General features: G+C 50.7%; 1 protein-coding gene across 2 annotated transcripts in view; it reads right to left on the bottom strand.

Annotated features, from left to right (window-relative positions):
- The window catches only part of SLC25A27 (solute carrier family 25 member 27), a 267,214-nt gene that overhangs the window by 3,437 nt on the left and 246,475 nt on the right, over positions 1 to 17,302 (bottom strand). For both annotated transcript variants that reach the window (XM_085610548.1, XM_085610547.1), the window contains one exon: positions 14,237 to 14,339. In XM_085610548.1, the coding sequence (XP_085466674.1) occupies positions 14,237 to 14,339 (103 nt within the window). The remainder of the gene's footprint in view (positions 1 to 14,236; positions 14,340 to 17,302) is intronic.

Genomic DNA, 17,302 nt, shown 5'->3' with positions numbered 1-17,302 from the left:
TCAAACGGACATCAATGCATGGTTAGGTTGCATGATGTGAAAGAAACCTGAAGTCATTTAATTTAATAAAATCGTGCTCTAGACTGCAAGGGTCTTGTAAATTCAAGCATATTTGCTCTTTCTGCAGAACATCAGGGCATCTTGAGTTCAAATGTTTAAGACGACAAAAGATAAGGATGGGCAAAAGTAAAGGGGTCTTACAGACAGCATTTCCGAGTCCCTCGCTGGTGTCCTTACATGCATTGAACCCTTGGTGGAACTTGTGCCCCTGTATTGACACTGCACTCCAGTTATACATGCTTTTTCACAATGGTTGTAGAATACCTGTGCCAGGTCCTCATGCATCCGAGTACTGCAAAAATCAACACTCCTTAGTCCTAACCAAGGAGGTGGCTGGGAAAAAGATTGAGATGGCGCTAAAGCTGGGAAGGGTGGGTGGGCCATTTTTATGCTTCTATTGCCTGGGTTAGTATGCTCCCCCTTGGGTTTGATCCCAAAAACAGAGAGGGGGAAGTGCAGACTGGTTCACAAATTCTCTGCCCCAGTGGGGCTTATGTGAATGATGCCATTGACACGGTCCTGTTATCAGTGAGGAATGCATCGTAGGATGGCGCCTTGGTACTTTAAGGAACGCTCGGTCCGGGAGCTCTCATGGCAAAGGCGGATATCGAGTGCGCCTTCCTACTGCTACCAGTCCATCTTGATGAATACAATCTGCTTGGTTTCAGCTTTAAAGTCAATACTGTTATGACAACTGTATGCCCATGGCATGCTCAGTTTCCTGTGCCTATTTCGAGCTATTCATCACCTTATTGAAATGGGCTTTCACACAGGCATCAGGGTCCAATTTTGTTATCCACTATTTAAGTGACTTCCTTTTCTTGGGTCCAGGAGGTACGGATTGCTGCGCCAAGGCTCTTGCGGTCTTTAAGCACCTAATGGTAGAGTTCCAGATCCTCTTAGCTCATGAGAGGGCTGGCCACGACCTTGGTATTGCTGGGGATTTAAACCGGTTCTGTGAAAGGGGAATGCTTATTCCCTGCAGATAAGGTGGAGGTCTTTTGATCCTTCTTTGAATCTTGCCTGAGAACACAGAAGGTCACCTTACAGCAGTTAAAGACTTTAATAGGCCAGCTCAATTTCACCCTGCACATATTTGTGATGTGTCGCACATTCTCCTGCTCCGTAGCCCAAGTCATGTCTGGCCTAAAGGAAAAGCACTGTACGACTCGCCTCTCGGCAGATCAGAAGCAGGATGTGAGGATCTGGCTGACATTTCTTAGTACATTCAATGGGGCATGGGTATGGCTGGCAGCCTTATGGTCCAGCCAAGAGTTTAGTTTATTCATGGATAAGCAGGCACCCTTGGATTTGGTGCCATTTTGGGGGATAAGTGGTGTGCCTCAGTCCTGAATACCACTGTATTTTTGCCCAGTGGTGCTCCCTTCGTCCGTTCCTGTATTTTTGCCCAGTGGTGCTCCCTTCGTCTGTTCCCATCCCTCGCTGCCCGCTTCCCGCCGCCGCGTCCCGTAGCTCCGCCCCCTTGCGCCCTATTGGCCGCCGCGTCCCGTAGCTCCGCCCCCTCACACCCTATTAGCCGCCCGGCTCCCACCTCCAAGCTGCTCCTCCCTCCCTCTCCCACTCATATGGAGGCCGCGCAGCGGTAGAGAGAGCGACCTTTGACCCTGTTCACCAGGCAGGTCGCTCCCCTCACCGCCACGCAGCCCCTTGTGTGACGCTTGCCGCTGCCCAAGACCTGACTGCCTGCCGAGTGCCAGTGTCCCCCTTTCATTCTGTTCCCGTGTGAGTGCCTGCCTGCCTTCTATTGTGACTCTTTTGCCTCCTTTGTGCCTCCTTGTGCCCTCCATTTGTTACTTGTTTCTGCCTCCTTGTGCCCCCGCTTGTACCTGTATTTTTGCCCAGTGGTGCTCCCTTCGTCCGTTCCCGTCCCTCGCTGCCCGCTTCCCGCCGCCGCGTCCCGTAGCTCCGCCCCCTTGCGCCCTATTGGCCGCCGCGTCCCGTAGCTCCGCCCCCCTCGCACCCTATTGGCCGCCCCGCTCCAACCTCCCAGCTGCTCCTCCCTCCCTCTCCCACTCATATGGAGGCCGCGCAGCGGTAGAGGGAGCGACCTTTGACCCTGTTCACCAGGCAGGTCGCTCCCCTCACCGCCACGCAGCCCCCTGTGTGACGCTTGCCGCTGCCCAAGACCTGACTGCCTGCCGAGTGCCAGTGTCCCCCTTCCATTCTGTTCCCGTGTGAGTGCCTGCCTGCCTGCCTTCTATTGTGACTCTTTTGCCTCCTTTGTGCCTCCTTGTGCCCTCCATTTGTTACTTGTTTCTGCCTCCTTGTGCCCCCGCTTGTACCTGTATTTTTGCCCAGTGGTGCTCCCTTCGTCCGTTCCCGTCTCTCGCTGCCCGCTTCCCGCCGCCGCGTCCCGTAGCTCCGCCCCCCTCGCACCCTATTGGCCGCCCCGCTCCCACCTCCCAGCTGCTCCTCCCTCCCTCTCCCACTCATATGGAGGCCGCGCAGCGGGCGCGCCGCTGGCGCGCCTAAGGCAAGCCCGTCTGCGCCCGTCCACGCCCAGCGCCAGACCCCCTGGCCCCCGCAGATGCCAGCCTACCCGTACTCGCACTCAACACCGGCCGGAGCCCCGGCTGCTGCAGAGCCACCCCAAGACGCACCCACGGACCCTTCACCTGCCAATCCTGCAAGTTCTCCTGCATCCGGACCCGTACCGCACCCGCCAAGCCAAGCACCAACAGCAACAGCAACCACCTGAAGCACCTGAAGTGCATCCTGCTCAACACCCGCTCCGTTGACAGGCACGCAGTAGAACTCTGGAACCTGCTCGACGCCACATGCCCAGACGTCGCCTTCCTCACGGAAACCTGGATGAACGCCTCCTCAGCACCCGACATCGCCATCGCCATCCCGGACGGATACAAGATCACCCGGAGGGACCGCGCCAACCAGAATGGAGGAGGCATCGCCATCGTCCACAAGAACACCATCCGCATCACGACCAACTCCGAAGACACCCTCACAGCCGCCGAACACCTGCACTTCCAGATCCACACCGACCCCAAGACCACCCTCAGAGGCACCCTCATCTACAGACCCCTGGGACCTCGTACACAATTCAGCGAAGACATCGCCGACTTCATCAGCCCGCACGCCCTCCCCTCCGCTGACTACATCCTCCTTGGGGACCTCAACTTCCACCTGGAGAACAACAATGACCGCAACACCACCACCCTGCTGGACAACCTCGCCAACCTCGGACTCAAGCAACTGGTGACCACCCCCACCCACTACGCCGGCCACACGCTCGACCCCGTCTTCTCCTCCAGCAAGGACATCACCTTCAGCCACGCCACCGGACTCCACTGGACAGACCACAGCTGCGTCCACTTCAGCTTCAGAAGGACCACGATTCACCCCCCCCCCGCAACTGGTCCCCCGCAGAAGCTGGAACAAGATCACTGCCGACCAGCACACCACATCCCTGAGCCAGAACCCCCCCACCAGATCAGCGAACCCCAACCAAGCCGCCAACAACCTCACGAAATGGATCAGCAACTGCGCAGACAACCTCGCTCCACTGAAGACCCCCCCCCCCCGCCAGACCCGGCACCAAGAAAGCATCTTGGTTTACCGACGAACTCAAGAGCTCCAAGAAGAACTGCCGGGCCCTCGAGAAAGCCTGGCGCAGAGACCCAACTACAGACAACATGACCACCCTCAAGCTCGCCACTCGAAGACATCACCAGCTGATCCACGCCACCAAGAAATCCGCATTCAAGGAACGACTGGACAACAACGCCCGCAACAGCAAGGAACTCTTCAACATCGTCAAAGAGCTCTCGAACCCCAGCGCCGGAAACAACGACATCACGCCCTCGCAAGACCTCTGCAACTCGCTCGCCTCGTTCTTCCACAGCAAGATCGCAGACATACACAACAGTTTCAGCACACAGCCATCACACCCTACGACCGAAACAACGCCCCCCACCACCACCCTCCGTGCCTGGACCCCAGTCAACACCGAAGACACCATCCGCACGATGAACTCCATCCACTCAGGATCTCCAACCGACCCCTGCCCTCACCACGTCTTCAACAAGGCCGACTCCGTCATCGCACCCCACCTGCGGGACATCATCAACGCCTCCTTCGACACCGCCACCTTCCCAGAGAGCTGGAAGCACGCCGAACTCAGCGCCCTACTGAAGAAACCATCAGCGGACCCCACCGACCTCAAAAACTACCGCCCCATCTCGCTCCTTCCTTTTCCGGCCAAAGTCATCGAGAAAACCGTCAACAGACAACTGGCCGCCTTCCTCGAGACGAACGGATCCCTCGACCACTCGCAGTCCGGCTTCCGGGCCAATCACAGCACCGAGACTGCCCTCATCGCAGCCACTGACGACATCCGAGCTTTGCTCGACAACGGGGAAACAACGGCCCTCATCCTCCTGGACCTCTCCGCGGCGTTCGACACGGTCTGCCACCGCACCCTAGTGCAGCGCCTCAACATCGGTATCCAGGAGAAGGCACTGGAATGGATCATCTCCTTCCTCGCCGGAAGAACACAGAGAGTCCGCCTACCCCCGTTCAGATCCGAGGCCACCGAAGTCATCTGCGGCGTACCACAAGGATCATCACTCAGCCCCACCCTCTTCAATGTCTACATGAGCCCCCTCGCAGCCATCGCACGCCAACACAACCTCAACATCATCTCCTACGCCGATGACACCCAGCTGATCCTCTCCCTCACCAACGACCCTGCCACTGCCAGAACCAACCTACACGAAGGGATGAAAGACGTAGCCGAGTGGATGACGAACAGCCGCCTGAAACTGAACTCAGATAAGACGGAAGTCCTCATCCTGGGATCATCACCCTCCGCCTGGGACGACTCCTGGTGGCCCCCTGCCCTTGGCAGCGCACCCAAACCAACAGACCACGCACGCAACCTGGGCTTCGTCCTGGACTCCTCCCTCTCCATGACCAGACAAGTCAACGCCGTCTCCGCATCATGCTTCAACATCCTACGCATGCTACGTAAGATCTTCCGGTGGCTCCCCACCGAAACCAGGAAGACGGTCACCCAGGCCCTCGTCACCAGCCGACTGGACTACGGCAACTCCCTCTACGCCGGAACCACAGCCAAACTCCAGAAACGACTCCAGCGCATCCAGAACGCCTCAGCACGCCTCATCCTGGACATTCCCCGACACAGCCACATCTCCGTATACCTGAGAAACCTGCACTGGCTCCCCGTCAGCAAGAGAATCACGTTCCGACTCCTCACCCACGCACACAAAGCTCTCCACAACCAAGGCCCAAGATACCTCAATGACCGCTTGACCTTCTACACTCCCACCCGCCAGCTTCGATCAACCAGCCACGCCCTCGCCGCCGTCCCCCGCATCCGAAGAGCCACAACAGGAGGAAGATCCTTCTCCTACCTGGCTGCCAAGACGTGGAACTCCCTCCCCATCCACCTTCGCCTGACCCAAGACCACCTCTCCTTCAGGAAGCAACTCAAGACCTGGCTGTTCGAGCAGTAGCGGACCCCCCTCCCCCAAGCGCCTTGAGACCCTCCGGGTGAGTAGCGCGCTATACAAATGCTTGATTGATTGATTGATTGATTGATTGATTGAATAGGCTTGTGTATGAGGCGGAATATCACCTTTTTGGAGCTTTTCCCTATTGTGGCGGCCTTGCACATTTGGACCAACCAGTTCCGCAATCTATCAATTACATTTTGGTCAGATAACACTGCAGTGGTGGAGTGCATTAATTTGCAGCAGGCAAAGTGCAAGAAAGAGTTCACCTTTTTGAATGAACTTGTGTTGATTTGTCACAAAAATAATGTCTTGTTTAAAGCAAAGCCTATGCCTGATGTATTACATAACGCAGCGGATGCATCGTCGCTTTTCAAGTTGCAGGAATTTTGGCATTTTCATCCAACGGCAGAGGCGGAGCCCACATACTTCCTAGGCATATGAAAGAGTATTTTACACATACATTACATATGCCCTAGGCAAACCTCAAGGGCAGCTTTTCTCACTCACAAATTGGCCGGGTTTTCTTGGGCAAATATGCTCATGGGGTAGATTAGAAGCATTTGTTAGGTGACACGTCAGCACTGGCCTTTTTTGTGAAATTGGAAGTGGAGGTCCAACCACTCACATTACTTTTCAGGGTTCAAGTACGGACCAACGGTGTCACATAGATATGGACAAGCTGAGGAGGATCATAGAAGTCCTGCACAGGGTTTGCATTTCTTAATTCAAGGCGGCACTGTTCACCGCTGCCTTCTCCCTCGCCTTTTACAAGGCCTTCAGGGTATCAAAGTTTGTGGTGAGGTCTGAACAAGACTCCCATGGAGGGGGGTGGGGGGGGAGAGGGGGGATTCTGGCTGTCACATATTCTGGGTGGGAGGAGATATGGTGTCAAAAATACCCTGCTCTAAGACTGACCAATTGGGAAGAGACAAGTAAAGGATATTGAGAAGAGTAGGGGGGCTAGCAGGATGTCTGGTGTCAATGTTGCATGGCTACCTCCAGATATGTCCTTGGGGGGCAGCTACCTCCTTGCTCGTTCATGCCATTGGTGTCCCGCTGACAATTCCAGGTCATGCGCAGGGCCCTTCAGGCGGCTCAGATCCAGGCCAATTTCACCTTGTATTCCTTTAGAATAGGGGCAGCTACATCTGGGGTGAGAGCAGGGTGCAACCCAGAGGTGGTTAGGAGAATTGGTATGTGGAAATCAGATTGCTATAAAGCTCTATGTGCGACTCAACATGATGCAGGAAGGGACGACTCCCGACACTTAAAGTAGTGTTTTTTTTTCTCCTGTCAGTTCTGCATTAGGGAACATGTGTGTGGATCATTGATCATTCCTTTGTGCGTCAGGCACAAGCTTCATTTCCGCAGATGCCCAACAGAGGCAGGTCTTCATTTCCCCTGGGCCGGGGAGGGGAGGTCATCATCCAGTCAAGTCAACTGGTGGAGTAGTTGACTTGCAGGGGGCTTCTGCTGCGGGGACTCATTATCACCCACATCGGTGGCAACAATTTCACAACCCAGTGCAGGAATACCATTTTTGATAACTTGCAGATTATAATTTCTTGGCTGGCCAAAAAATGCCCGGGCACAGATAGTGCAAGGTTTCACATTATCCCCAGGAGGGCCTGGAGGTTAAGTCAGTCATCTAGAAGCCTCAATGAGTCCTTGAGGCGTTTGAATAGCAGGATAAAAACAGTTTCCCACAGTTGCATTTGGGTAGAATCGGTGTTTCACAGGGATGGGTGAGAGCAATGATATCTTCATAAAAAACCTGGTGGCATTTGCTGTGCAGCATTTCTTGCATCCCTTGGTATCCAAGCTTGATGGGAGACCTGGTCGGTCGGTGGACCGCCCAGGTCTGTGGCAAAAGAGGGGTTGTGTTTTTGCTTCACAACCAGTGTACAACCTTGGTATCTGGTATAAGTGCAGGTGAATGCAGAAGGGAACTAGCCTTAAGCATATGTCCCAACTCGGGGCAGGGGTACACATTCTCTAAAGAAGGGCTGTCTAGAGCAAGTTTCCATAGCCTTACATTACGTTGCCCTAGGAGATGTTGCAGGGATGTGGGCAGACAAGTATGGCCTTGCCCATGACTCTTGAATGGTGAATTTTGGGAGACCAGTTTTATTATGGCAAAGGTTCCTCCAAGTCTACCCTAAGGGAGCAGGGGGGTTGCCTTGTGAAAACAACAAATGAATGACCCACGAAGGAGTTCCCCTTGGTCCAGTATAACTGAAATCGGTGATGCAACACGGAACAGGACCTGAGGTGTAGCCGAACAGGACTCTGACAATGTTTGGCGGAATTAAAATGTATTATTTGCCTGCAATGCTGTTATTTGTGAATAATGTAAATATTTAATTTATTGCGTTTTTAGCTATAATATATCCTATTTCAGTATGTCGTGTTTAAGATGGACAATAATGACAGCTTGAGAAAGCCATAATTTCTCTAACGCAAGAACGGCATGGTGTACTAGGTAATTTCTGAGATGAAAGTTTGCAATGCTCAATGCTGATTTTCGGTTTTCAAGGGGATATGACTTGTCTCAATGAGGTACGCCCCCTGTAATATATCGCACTAATAAATCTCACCAGAACTAACATTTTCATTCTTCCTGAATAATCAAAGACATGTAATCACTCAATTATTCACACTGAATGAGCCAAAAACCATTTAGTAGCAGAATACACTTTCCATAAGCATGTTGTAAGCAAGCCCGAAATTCTTTCTACCCCAAAATATCTGATTTCTTCCCAGAAGAAGGCAGTAGTTACTCCAGAATGTGGGCAGAAAAATGAGACAGCATCTAGGTATTTATAAAAAAAAGTAAAACGAGAGACAACAAATAAACTGCTGAGGGTAGAGTGTTTATCTTTATATCAGTGTACGTCCCGCCTGGGTTACAAGCCACCACATTTGCGGACCTGGGGCGCCTCCTTCTGGACCTTCCGAGTGGCCTGCTGGTGGTTGGAGGGGATTTTAATGCGGTAGCCTCTGGGTCTATGGATCGCCATCCCCCTAGGGACCTCCCCCGGGCACAGGCGTGGCTGCCCGGCCTTCTGGATACGCTGGGCCTGGTGGATTGCTGGCGATTAAAGCATCCTGTATTGCGACAGTACACCTTCCACTCGGGTGCCCATGGTAGCCTCTCGCGGCTTGATTACATCCTTGTCCCGGAGGCCCACGCAGGGAGGGTGGGGGAGGTGCGCCATCTGGCGCGGGGTATCTCAGACCACTCCCCATTGTTGTTGCATCTCGATGTCTTCCCGAGGGGGGATGGCAGGGTGGCCCCAATCAATGCATGGTATTTGCGCGACCCCACCATTCGTGCTGATTTGATCAAATCCCTACAGCGATATTTCGATGAGAATGTGGGGTCGGTCTCTTCGGCCATCTCCCTGTGGGAGGCTTTCAAGGTAGTCCTTAGAGGGGAGGCCCTCTCCTTTATCTCCCATGCCCGGCGGCGCGAGCGGGAGGAGGTGACCCGGGTAGAGGCCGAGATTGCAGAACTGGAGGGTGACCTGGGAAGCGGGGTAACAGACGACAAGTTGCATGTTCTACACCTAAAGCAGGCGGCCTATCGGGCCCTCGTCACGGAGGCGGCCAGGGGCCTCAGTAGAGAGCAGCAGGGGCGATTGTATGATGTGGGTGATAAGGCTGGCAAATTGATTGCGTGGTTGGATAAGAGGGAGAGAGCGAGCCGTGTGGTGCCTTTGATTGAGAGTGTTGATGGTGCGTGTGTCACTGAGCCAGAAGCCATTGTCTCCTGCTTCGCGGATTATTTCCGCGAAGTCTACTCCCCGGTTTCCCCCTGCTCGGAGGCAGACTCACATGCCCTGCTTCGGGACATCGCACTGCCCTCCCTAACGGTGGAGGACAGGGATTCGCTGGACGCCCCTCCCACCTCGGACGAAATTGCCTTGGCTATTCGCTCGGTTGCATCCGGCAAGGCCATGGGCCCCAATGGTATTCCCATCGAGCTCTACAAGCTACGCCCGGATGTGTTGGCGCCCCACCTGCGCGGGATGTTCCTGGCGGCCCACTCGCGGGGTTCCCTCCCGCCGGACCAGCGTCTAGCCACAATTGTGGTGATCCACAAGGAGGGGAGGCCCCGTGAACGGGTCACATCCTATAGGCCGATTTCGCTTTTGAACGCGGAGCCCAAAATCCTCGCCAAGGTGTTGGCCAACAGGTTGGTTGGCGTGGTGGGCGATTTGGTCCACCAAGACCAATCTGGCTTTATACCGCACCGCAACACGGCGCTCAATCTGCGGCGCTTGCACGGGGTGCTCGCGCGTGTCCCATTTGTGCGGGAGCCGGCCATCTTGGCGTCCTTGGACGCCACCATGGCGTTTGATACGCTTGAATGGCCATACATCTGGGCGATGCTGGCAAAATTCGGGTTTGGCCCGGGTTTCATTAGCTGGGTCAAATTGCTATATTCGGGCCCATTGGCGCAGGTGGTAGTGAATGGGCGAGTCTCGGCCCCATTCGCGCTGGGGAGGGGTACGCGACAGGGCTGCCCCCTGTCGCCTCTCCTGTTTGCCCTGGCCCTGGAGCCCCTGGCGGAGTGGCTGCGGTGGCACCCTTCTATCCGTGGTCTCCGCTGGACCCCCGAGCATGAGGACCGTGTGTCCCTCTATGCTGACGATATCCTTCTGTATCTCGCCTCCCCGCGTAAATCACTGATCGTCCTGGTTGATGTTTTGCGTTCATTCGGTCGCAACTCAGGCCTGGTCATCAACTGGGCGAAATCCTGTGTATATGTGCTTTCCGGGGAGGCTCCGGCCTTACCACGGGACTGTCCGATCCAGATTGCCTCCCAAGGTTTTCGGTACCTGGGTATCTATATCACTCTTGACCCGGAGGCCCGCTATGAGCGGAATTTGTTACCCCCCCTCCGGCGTTTGAGGGAGGACGTGGTGCGCTGGCGGCGTCTGCCGCTCTCGCCGCTCGGCCGAGCGGCCTTGTTTAAAATGATGTCCCTGCCACGCTTCCTCTACGCCCTCCAGAATACTATGGACTTGGTCCCGGCACGCTATTTCCGTGAGGTGGAGGGCCTCCAGCGGCGCCTGTTCTGGGACGGGAGGCCGCGCATTGCTCTGGCTAAATTGACGCTCCCGTGGTACGATGGGGGGGTCGCCCTCCCTGACATTAAACGGTACTACTGGGCCTCCCAACTAGCTGCAATCAATCATGGCCTTTACGGGCCCGCCTTGAACCCGGCATTTGAGATGGATAAGATGCTCCTGCCCGGTGGCGATTACAATCGAGCGCTCTACGCGGGCGCGCCCGACTCCCGTTTGACGGGACCGACGCGTGTCATGGTGCGTGTCTGGCACGCGGCTAATGCAGCTATGGGGTGGAAGGACCGTTTGACCCGGGCGTCACCGCTGTATGCGTCTGAGAGGTTGGGCTCCCTGTGGACGTCGAAGGGCTTCGAGAAGTGGGACACGATCGGAATCAGCACGGTGGGAGATCTCTGGACGAGGGGGGGATTCAAAACTTTTGAGACGCTGCAGGCGGAGTTCCAGCTGCAGGGCAGTGAGTACTTTCGGTACCTACAGGTCCGCCATGCGCTGGGCTCCGTCTTCCCGGATGTCGCATCCATTCCGGAGTCTTCCCCCCTGGAGGACAGAGTCCTAGATGGCCATGTCCCGGACAGCACGATCTCCCTCATATACAAAAAACTGATCAACGATAGATCGTGCCTGCTGACTAATCTCCGCGAGGCTTGGGTTGCCGACGGGCTGGAGCTGGACGATGAGGATTGGATTTCCGCGGTGGCCTCTCCGAAAGAGGTGGCCATCCCGGCTCGCCTTCGTTTCGTCCAGCTCAAGATCCTTCACCGGGTTTACGTGACGGGGCCAAGGCTTCTGCGTATGGGTTTTGCTGGTGACGGAATGTGTAAGCGTGGCTGTGGTGCGTTGGCGACTTTCATGCATATACTGTGGGAGTGCCCGAAGGTGGAGCAATTCTGGCGTGGTGTGCATGAGGTCCTGCGTGTGGTGACGCGTGTTGCGCTGCTGCCTGAAGCGAGGAGATGCTTGCTGAATGTATGGGAACCGAATGACTATTCGGTCCCGCAGACGCGGTGGGGGACTCTGGGATACATGATAGCCAAGCGCGACATTGCTCAATTGTGGGGATCCCAGAGGCCCCCTGCGGTGTCGGCCTGGAAAGAGCATATGGATTGGTGTATGTTTCGTGAAAAGGTGGTGTATGTGGCGAGAGGTAAGCCTGGGGCGTGGGTGAAACTCTGGGGCCCCTGGAACGCCTACCGCGGGGGTATTTGTGAGCCACCACTGCTACCGGCTGCCTCGCCTGCTCCGTCTCCCTAGACGGCCCCCCTCCCTCAGCCGCGGGCGCGCGGTCCCCCAGTCCCTGATCTATTCCCATTCCCCTCTCCAGAGTTCTGCTGCTGGTTTGGATCCCCCATTTATGGAGCACGTGCTGTTATTTTGGATCGCGGGTTGCCTTGCGGGTGTGGTTTTTTGGTGTTGTTTTGTTTCAAGAAAAGGGAACCGTACTGTGGGCTTGGAGCTGTGTGGCCTGCACCATTGATTACTCCTGTTTCACTGCTCTGCACTGCCTAGAGACTTTTACTGTATGTGTGCAATATGTTTTTGTCATTCTAGCGGCCGGCCGGATGGTTGTAGGCCCATACCTGTAACTTTTACGAACTGCAATAAACGGTTTCAAAAAAAAAAAAAAAAAAAAAACAAATAAACTGCTAATAATGATGAATTCTCTTCTCTCGTATTAAAATATTAAAGTGAAATTGTTGTTAAATGGTCCTTTTCACATTTCATACAGAAAAGTATTGAGATTTTGAATATCAAATGAGTAAAATGTCAAAACTAATTTTAGATCCCTGAAAAGGTATAACTTAAAAAGTGAATTTTCCAGAAATGTTTGTATTTGAATAGTTCCTGATGAAAAAGTATCTCTAGTTGACTGATCATATCACCAACAGTATGAAGTGCATCACTTCATAGCTGAGACAACTAACCATAAGATGTGAACATGTTTAAAGTGAAGAAAGAAAGAAATCCTAAAGGGGATCCCATTGAATGATAGTCTTACAGAGTATAATTGAATGGTTGCCCTACAATATAGGGAAAAGTGATTCTGGTATGAATAGCTAGCTTGCTTGCCTGTTTGAATAACTAAATCCATCATAGCTGAGATAACAAACCAAAGCTGGCACAGTTAGAGCTGGTAATAGCCAAACATGACAGATGCAAAGTCGGCGGCTGTTAGTGCTCAGTCTGATACTATATGCTAAAGCAACATGGGCAGCTTTTTGCTTTTATTATATGCGGACAATCGTTTGCCAGTTGGCAAGGATGTGGAGAGCAAGCCTGATGTGAATAACGTGAGTTAGAAAGAATGATTCCTTGAGCATGAGGTTCAGGACCCATACCCGAAGTTCATGTTGGGGACAATAGACCCACATTTATTCCCATGGCTATCAAACAAGGGAACAGAAACATGCATGTTAACTTCGGGGCACAGACCAGGGTGTAAAATCTCTGATACCACTTCAAATGTGGTGAACCATAGCCTGAGTGAAGAGGTTAAGAGAGGTGAATTGGATAACGTCGAAGAGCTCAGGGGCTGGTCAATAACTATGCTGGAAGAACACAAAGGCAATAAAGATTGATTTGGCAGAGAGGAAGTCCTCCCAACTGTGGACAGATTGTACTTCCCGTGTAGTAACCATTTACAGTACCATTTGGAACATTGAAAAATGCTGCAGCTAACTTGCTTCCCAAGACTGTCATGGTAGAAGGGTGAGGTAGGATCCAATGAACAGAAAAAGAGGCATGCATGCGCTGTCGGACACTATCATCAGGCCTTAAAAATAGGAGCAATCGCCTCCTCCAGATTAAAATATTTTTAACAGATATCTTAAGCTTGGAATGCCTCATGAACGGCAAGTAATTACTTAGCCACAGGGGCAATAGTTGTGGTAGGAAGTGCGTGTCTCAAATACTCACAAAATAGTAAATCCACGTAAATGCAACTGTCCATCCTTACTAAATAAAATGAGGTCATTCTCAATCCTGTACTACTGAATCTTTGCTGTTTTATTACTATTTTCGGACATATTAAGAAACGTTTAAATGCACGAAATGTTTAAGAAGCCATCTCCCACATTCCATCTCCATTCCACTCTTCTGGACCACTTCATTAGCATTGCAAAGAGCACTATCTAATCACTTGCCTCTTTACACATCTATTCTACCTAGCAACTAAGGACTAAGACAGGGACTCCAACATGACCCCACCACCCCAGTCCTGAAGGGACATGTATCCAACTATCTAACTTTGAACAAGAGCTATGATGCCCCAATAAGGCTTTGGACAACTCCGAGTTAAGACACAGGACAGGGATTCTACAACACAGCCTCAACAGATGTTACATCCACCGCCTAGATCTGTTTGACATCCACCTTCACCTCACACACTACTAACCAGTCCTATGAAACAATTATCAGGTTTAGAAGTTGCCCTGAAAAGACAATGTGTTGACAATAATGCGGATTGAATATTAATGGTTCGCAATTGTACTATTCTTACAAATTCATGATTATTTCTTTAAACAGCAAAAAAATATATATTAAAAAATAAAGTAAAAAGTAGGTCCTCACCATTCTCATCCAAGTTGGCATAAAACCTTTATAGAGAGACATAAATCCTTCTCCACGAACAGCCTGAATCAGGCAATCAGTAGAAGATCTATACAGAAGCCCCCTATGAAAGAAATGTATAAATAAGTGAACAAGCATACTGAATAACATATGACGTACAAATGTAATCATAAGGCTAAACACATGGTACAAGTAGCTTGTGTCGACTATACTCATTCAATTAAATTAGCTCATCCACACACTAACAAGCATGTGCAAAGCCAATAGGTTGGGCACTGATTTGTGCAAAACCTTATTGTTGGGGGTGCAGCCAGTCATTCTTCAATCAAAAACAAAATCCTTGGTTAAAGGCAAATATATTCTATGGGTTTTAAAAACAGCACACAAACATAATAGTCCCTACGATGGAGGAGACTATTTTGTGTGTGGACGCGCTCCTTGTGAATGGTCAGCATACTGTGACTCAAAGTGAAGTCAGCCAGAGGCTGGAGTGTGCTTAAAACCCCTCGCTGCCACAGATACGCTGTAAGAAGTCCACTAGGGTTGCCCATTACTGCCTAGGCATTATAATGTTTCTTTAATAATTCATTTACTTTAAATGTAGGACCAAACTTTTGTCTTGCCTCTTCTGCACACTACCTGAATGTATGATGCATGGTATTAAACTATATGCAAATCTATCAACCCAGCACCCATTATGGGTTTGTTTCCTTAATGGGTGTGATAAGTAGTCACTGAATTATCCACGCCCCTTTATTTTGAGAGCAGCAACTGCCCTAGAGAACACAATAACAGAGAGAATCTAACAGGGCCTTCTACCTCACTCATCAGGCCACATCGTCTCCCAACCCTTACATAAAGCAACGCGCCAGCAGCATTATGGTCCTCTACAGCCTTCATGCCTTACTCAAATTGTTGGGCGTTCGGAGCATATGCAGGAGATTGGAAGTTAAATATATGCTCTAAAAAGCAATTGACAATGTAGAGCTTGAGAATCCCAGTATGTAGTTAGAAACCCACAGAAATTACCTTTAATTCAACTTGTTAGTGTGTGCGATGTGTTGAGAGATTATGCTAATTTGTAATTTTTTTAAAAAGAACACAGAAGACAAAGTTCAGTGACTCACACAGGGATGCGCACATGAAATATATTACATGACAAGCTATGTCTTAAGGCCCATTTTTAGAGAGAGACACATCTAAGATGACTGGGCTATTAGATATTTGCTACAATCATATAGGCAATCTGTGTGACCTACTTAGAGGCCAAATATATGAAGCGTTTTTGCAGTCGCCAATAGTCCGATTCGCTAAATCAGGCAGTTTTCAACACAAAAAGTTGTTTTTGGATGTACTAAAGGCATTCGCTTTGCTAGTTTAGCAAATAAAATGAATTTTGAATTGGTCTTTTTGCGACTCCAAATAGGGAGTTGCTTTTTTCAATTTGATATTACCAAATCATAATTTATTTATTTTTATAATTTTTTTTTATTTTAACAAAGCTCGTAAGACCATATGATACAATGCCATGTACAAATAGTACATTAGGGAACAATACAAACATCATTCGGGAGTTACACATCAGGAAATTACAAGTGTCCTTCATCCATATAATTAGACTGTATCTCCACCTGGGCACCCACCTCTCTGTATTTGCGACATGGCGCCCACATTTTCTTCCATTTTTCGTACACCCCTGCTTTTATATACCATTTCTTCCGCTCTCTGACAGCAGTCTAGGTCCCGCTGCCAATCCTCCCACAAAGGCCGCTCTGAGACTAACCAAAGGATCTGGTATATTGTTTATTAATTTCTGATCGATGGTGGATGTGGGTTTCTCCTCAATTGGGTCGAGCAACAAATGATCCTCCATCGGGGAGTACTCCGGTATCACCGTGCCACTAGGTATGTGGGAGCGCAGCGCATGATGGAGGCGCACATATTGATATCTCTGAGGCATGAAGACTGTATTCCTTCTGGAGGTACTCGAAAGGGCAGATGGGGTCTCCCTTCCAGACATCCCCCAGATAGTCAATGCCGATATGCTGCCAACCCTTGAACCCCGATAGCATTGCCACTTTCCTCAACAAGTCTCCCTGCCAAAGTGGAGTAAGCTTGCCAGCCCAGTCCAGGAGCCGGTTTGCCTCCTTCCAACAGTGGATGACTACCCTCGTATGATACCAAATCATAATTTAAATGTGAAAAGCATTGACAAATTGCGACTAGTCATGGAATGCTCATTTGCACCTGAAATTTACAGCCAACTCTAAACAGGTGGTAAATAGGTGAAACCTATTTACAGAGCCTCAGAATGCATCAGCATTTTCCACAATGGCTGCTTTGTACGTGATGGCGATGAGGATACTAGCTGGTTTGCAGAGAAGGAGACACAAGCCATATTTGGAGTCGGAGTTGCATGAGATGAAATTAAGTCTCACCTAGAGAGAAACACTCTCAGGAGCAATTCAATCCTCACCTATGTGCAGGTATTATGCTTCCTGAACCACTTAGCCTCTGGGAGGTACCAAGGTGTGATTGCTTTAGAAGGTGGGGTTTCACAAATTGCACTCGCCCACTTTTTGAAAGCTTTTTTTTTAATGAAATGCTTTAAAATTAAGTATATAAAATTTCCAACAACTGCACAGGAATTCCAGTTGATCAAGTTAAAATCTTCTCAATCAGCGCATTTTCCTTGTCATTGGATGTATTGAAAGAACTCCTGTTCCAATATGCCCTCCATCTTACAATGAGTTTATTTTTAGAAATAGCAAACAGCACATTCTCTAGACACACACATTGTTTGCAATGCATCAAACCTAATAACAGATATAAAGGCCAAATTCCATGGAAGTACCTATGATTCTACTATATTTAGGCAGAAAGGGATTTATGCATGGCTTCTTAGAAGAGAATCTGAAGACTGATGTTTTCTTGGTAATTCTTAATATATTTACTCTGGTATATGCTGAACATGGCCATCCATTTAGTTTCTAAAATATTTTTCACTTTAAGGTTGTAGGAGATAGTGCTCAAGCTTTGAGCTCCTAGATTTAAACACCGTTTCTT

Source organism: Triturus cristatus, chromosome 6 (genome assembly GCF_964204655.1).
Source record: "Triturus cristatus chromosome 6, aTriCri1.1, whole genome shotgun sequence".
NCBI classification, from domain to species: Eukaryota; Metazoa; Chordata; class Amphibia; order Caudata; family Salamandridae; genus Triturus; species Triturus cristatus.
The sequence above is the reverse complement of the archived record's forward strand: the minus strand, read 5'-3'. Positions and strand labels throughout refer to the sequence as shown.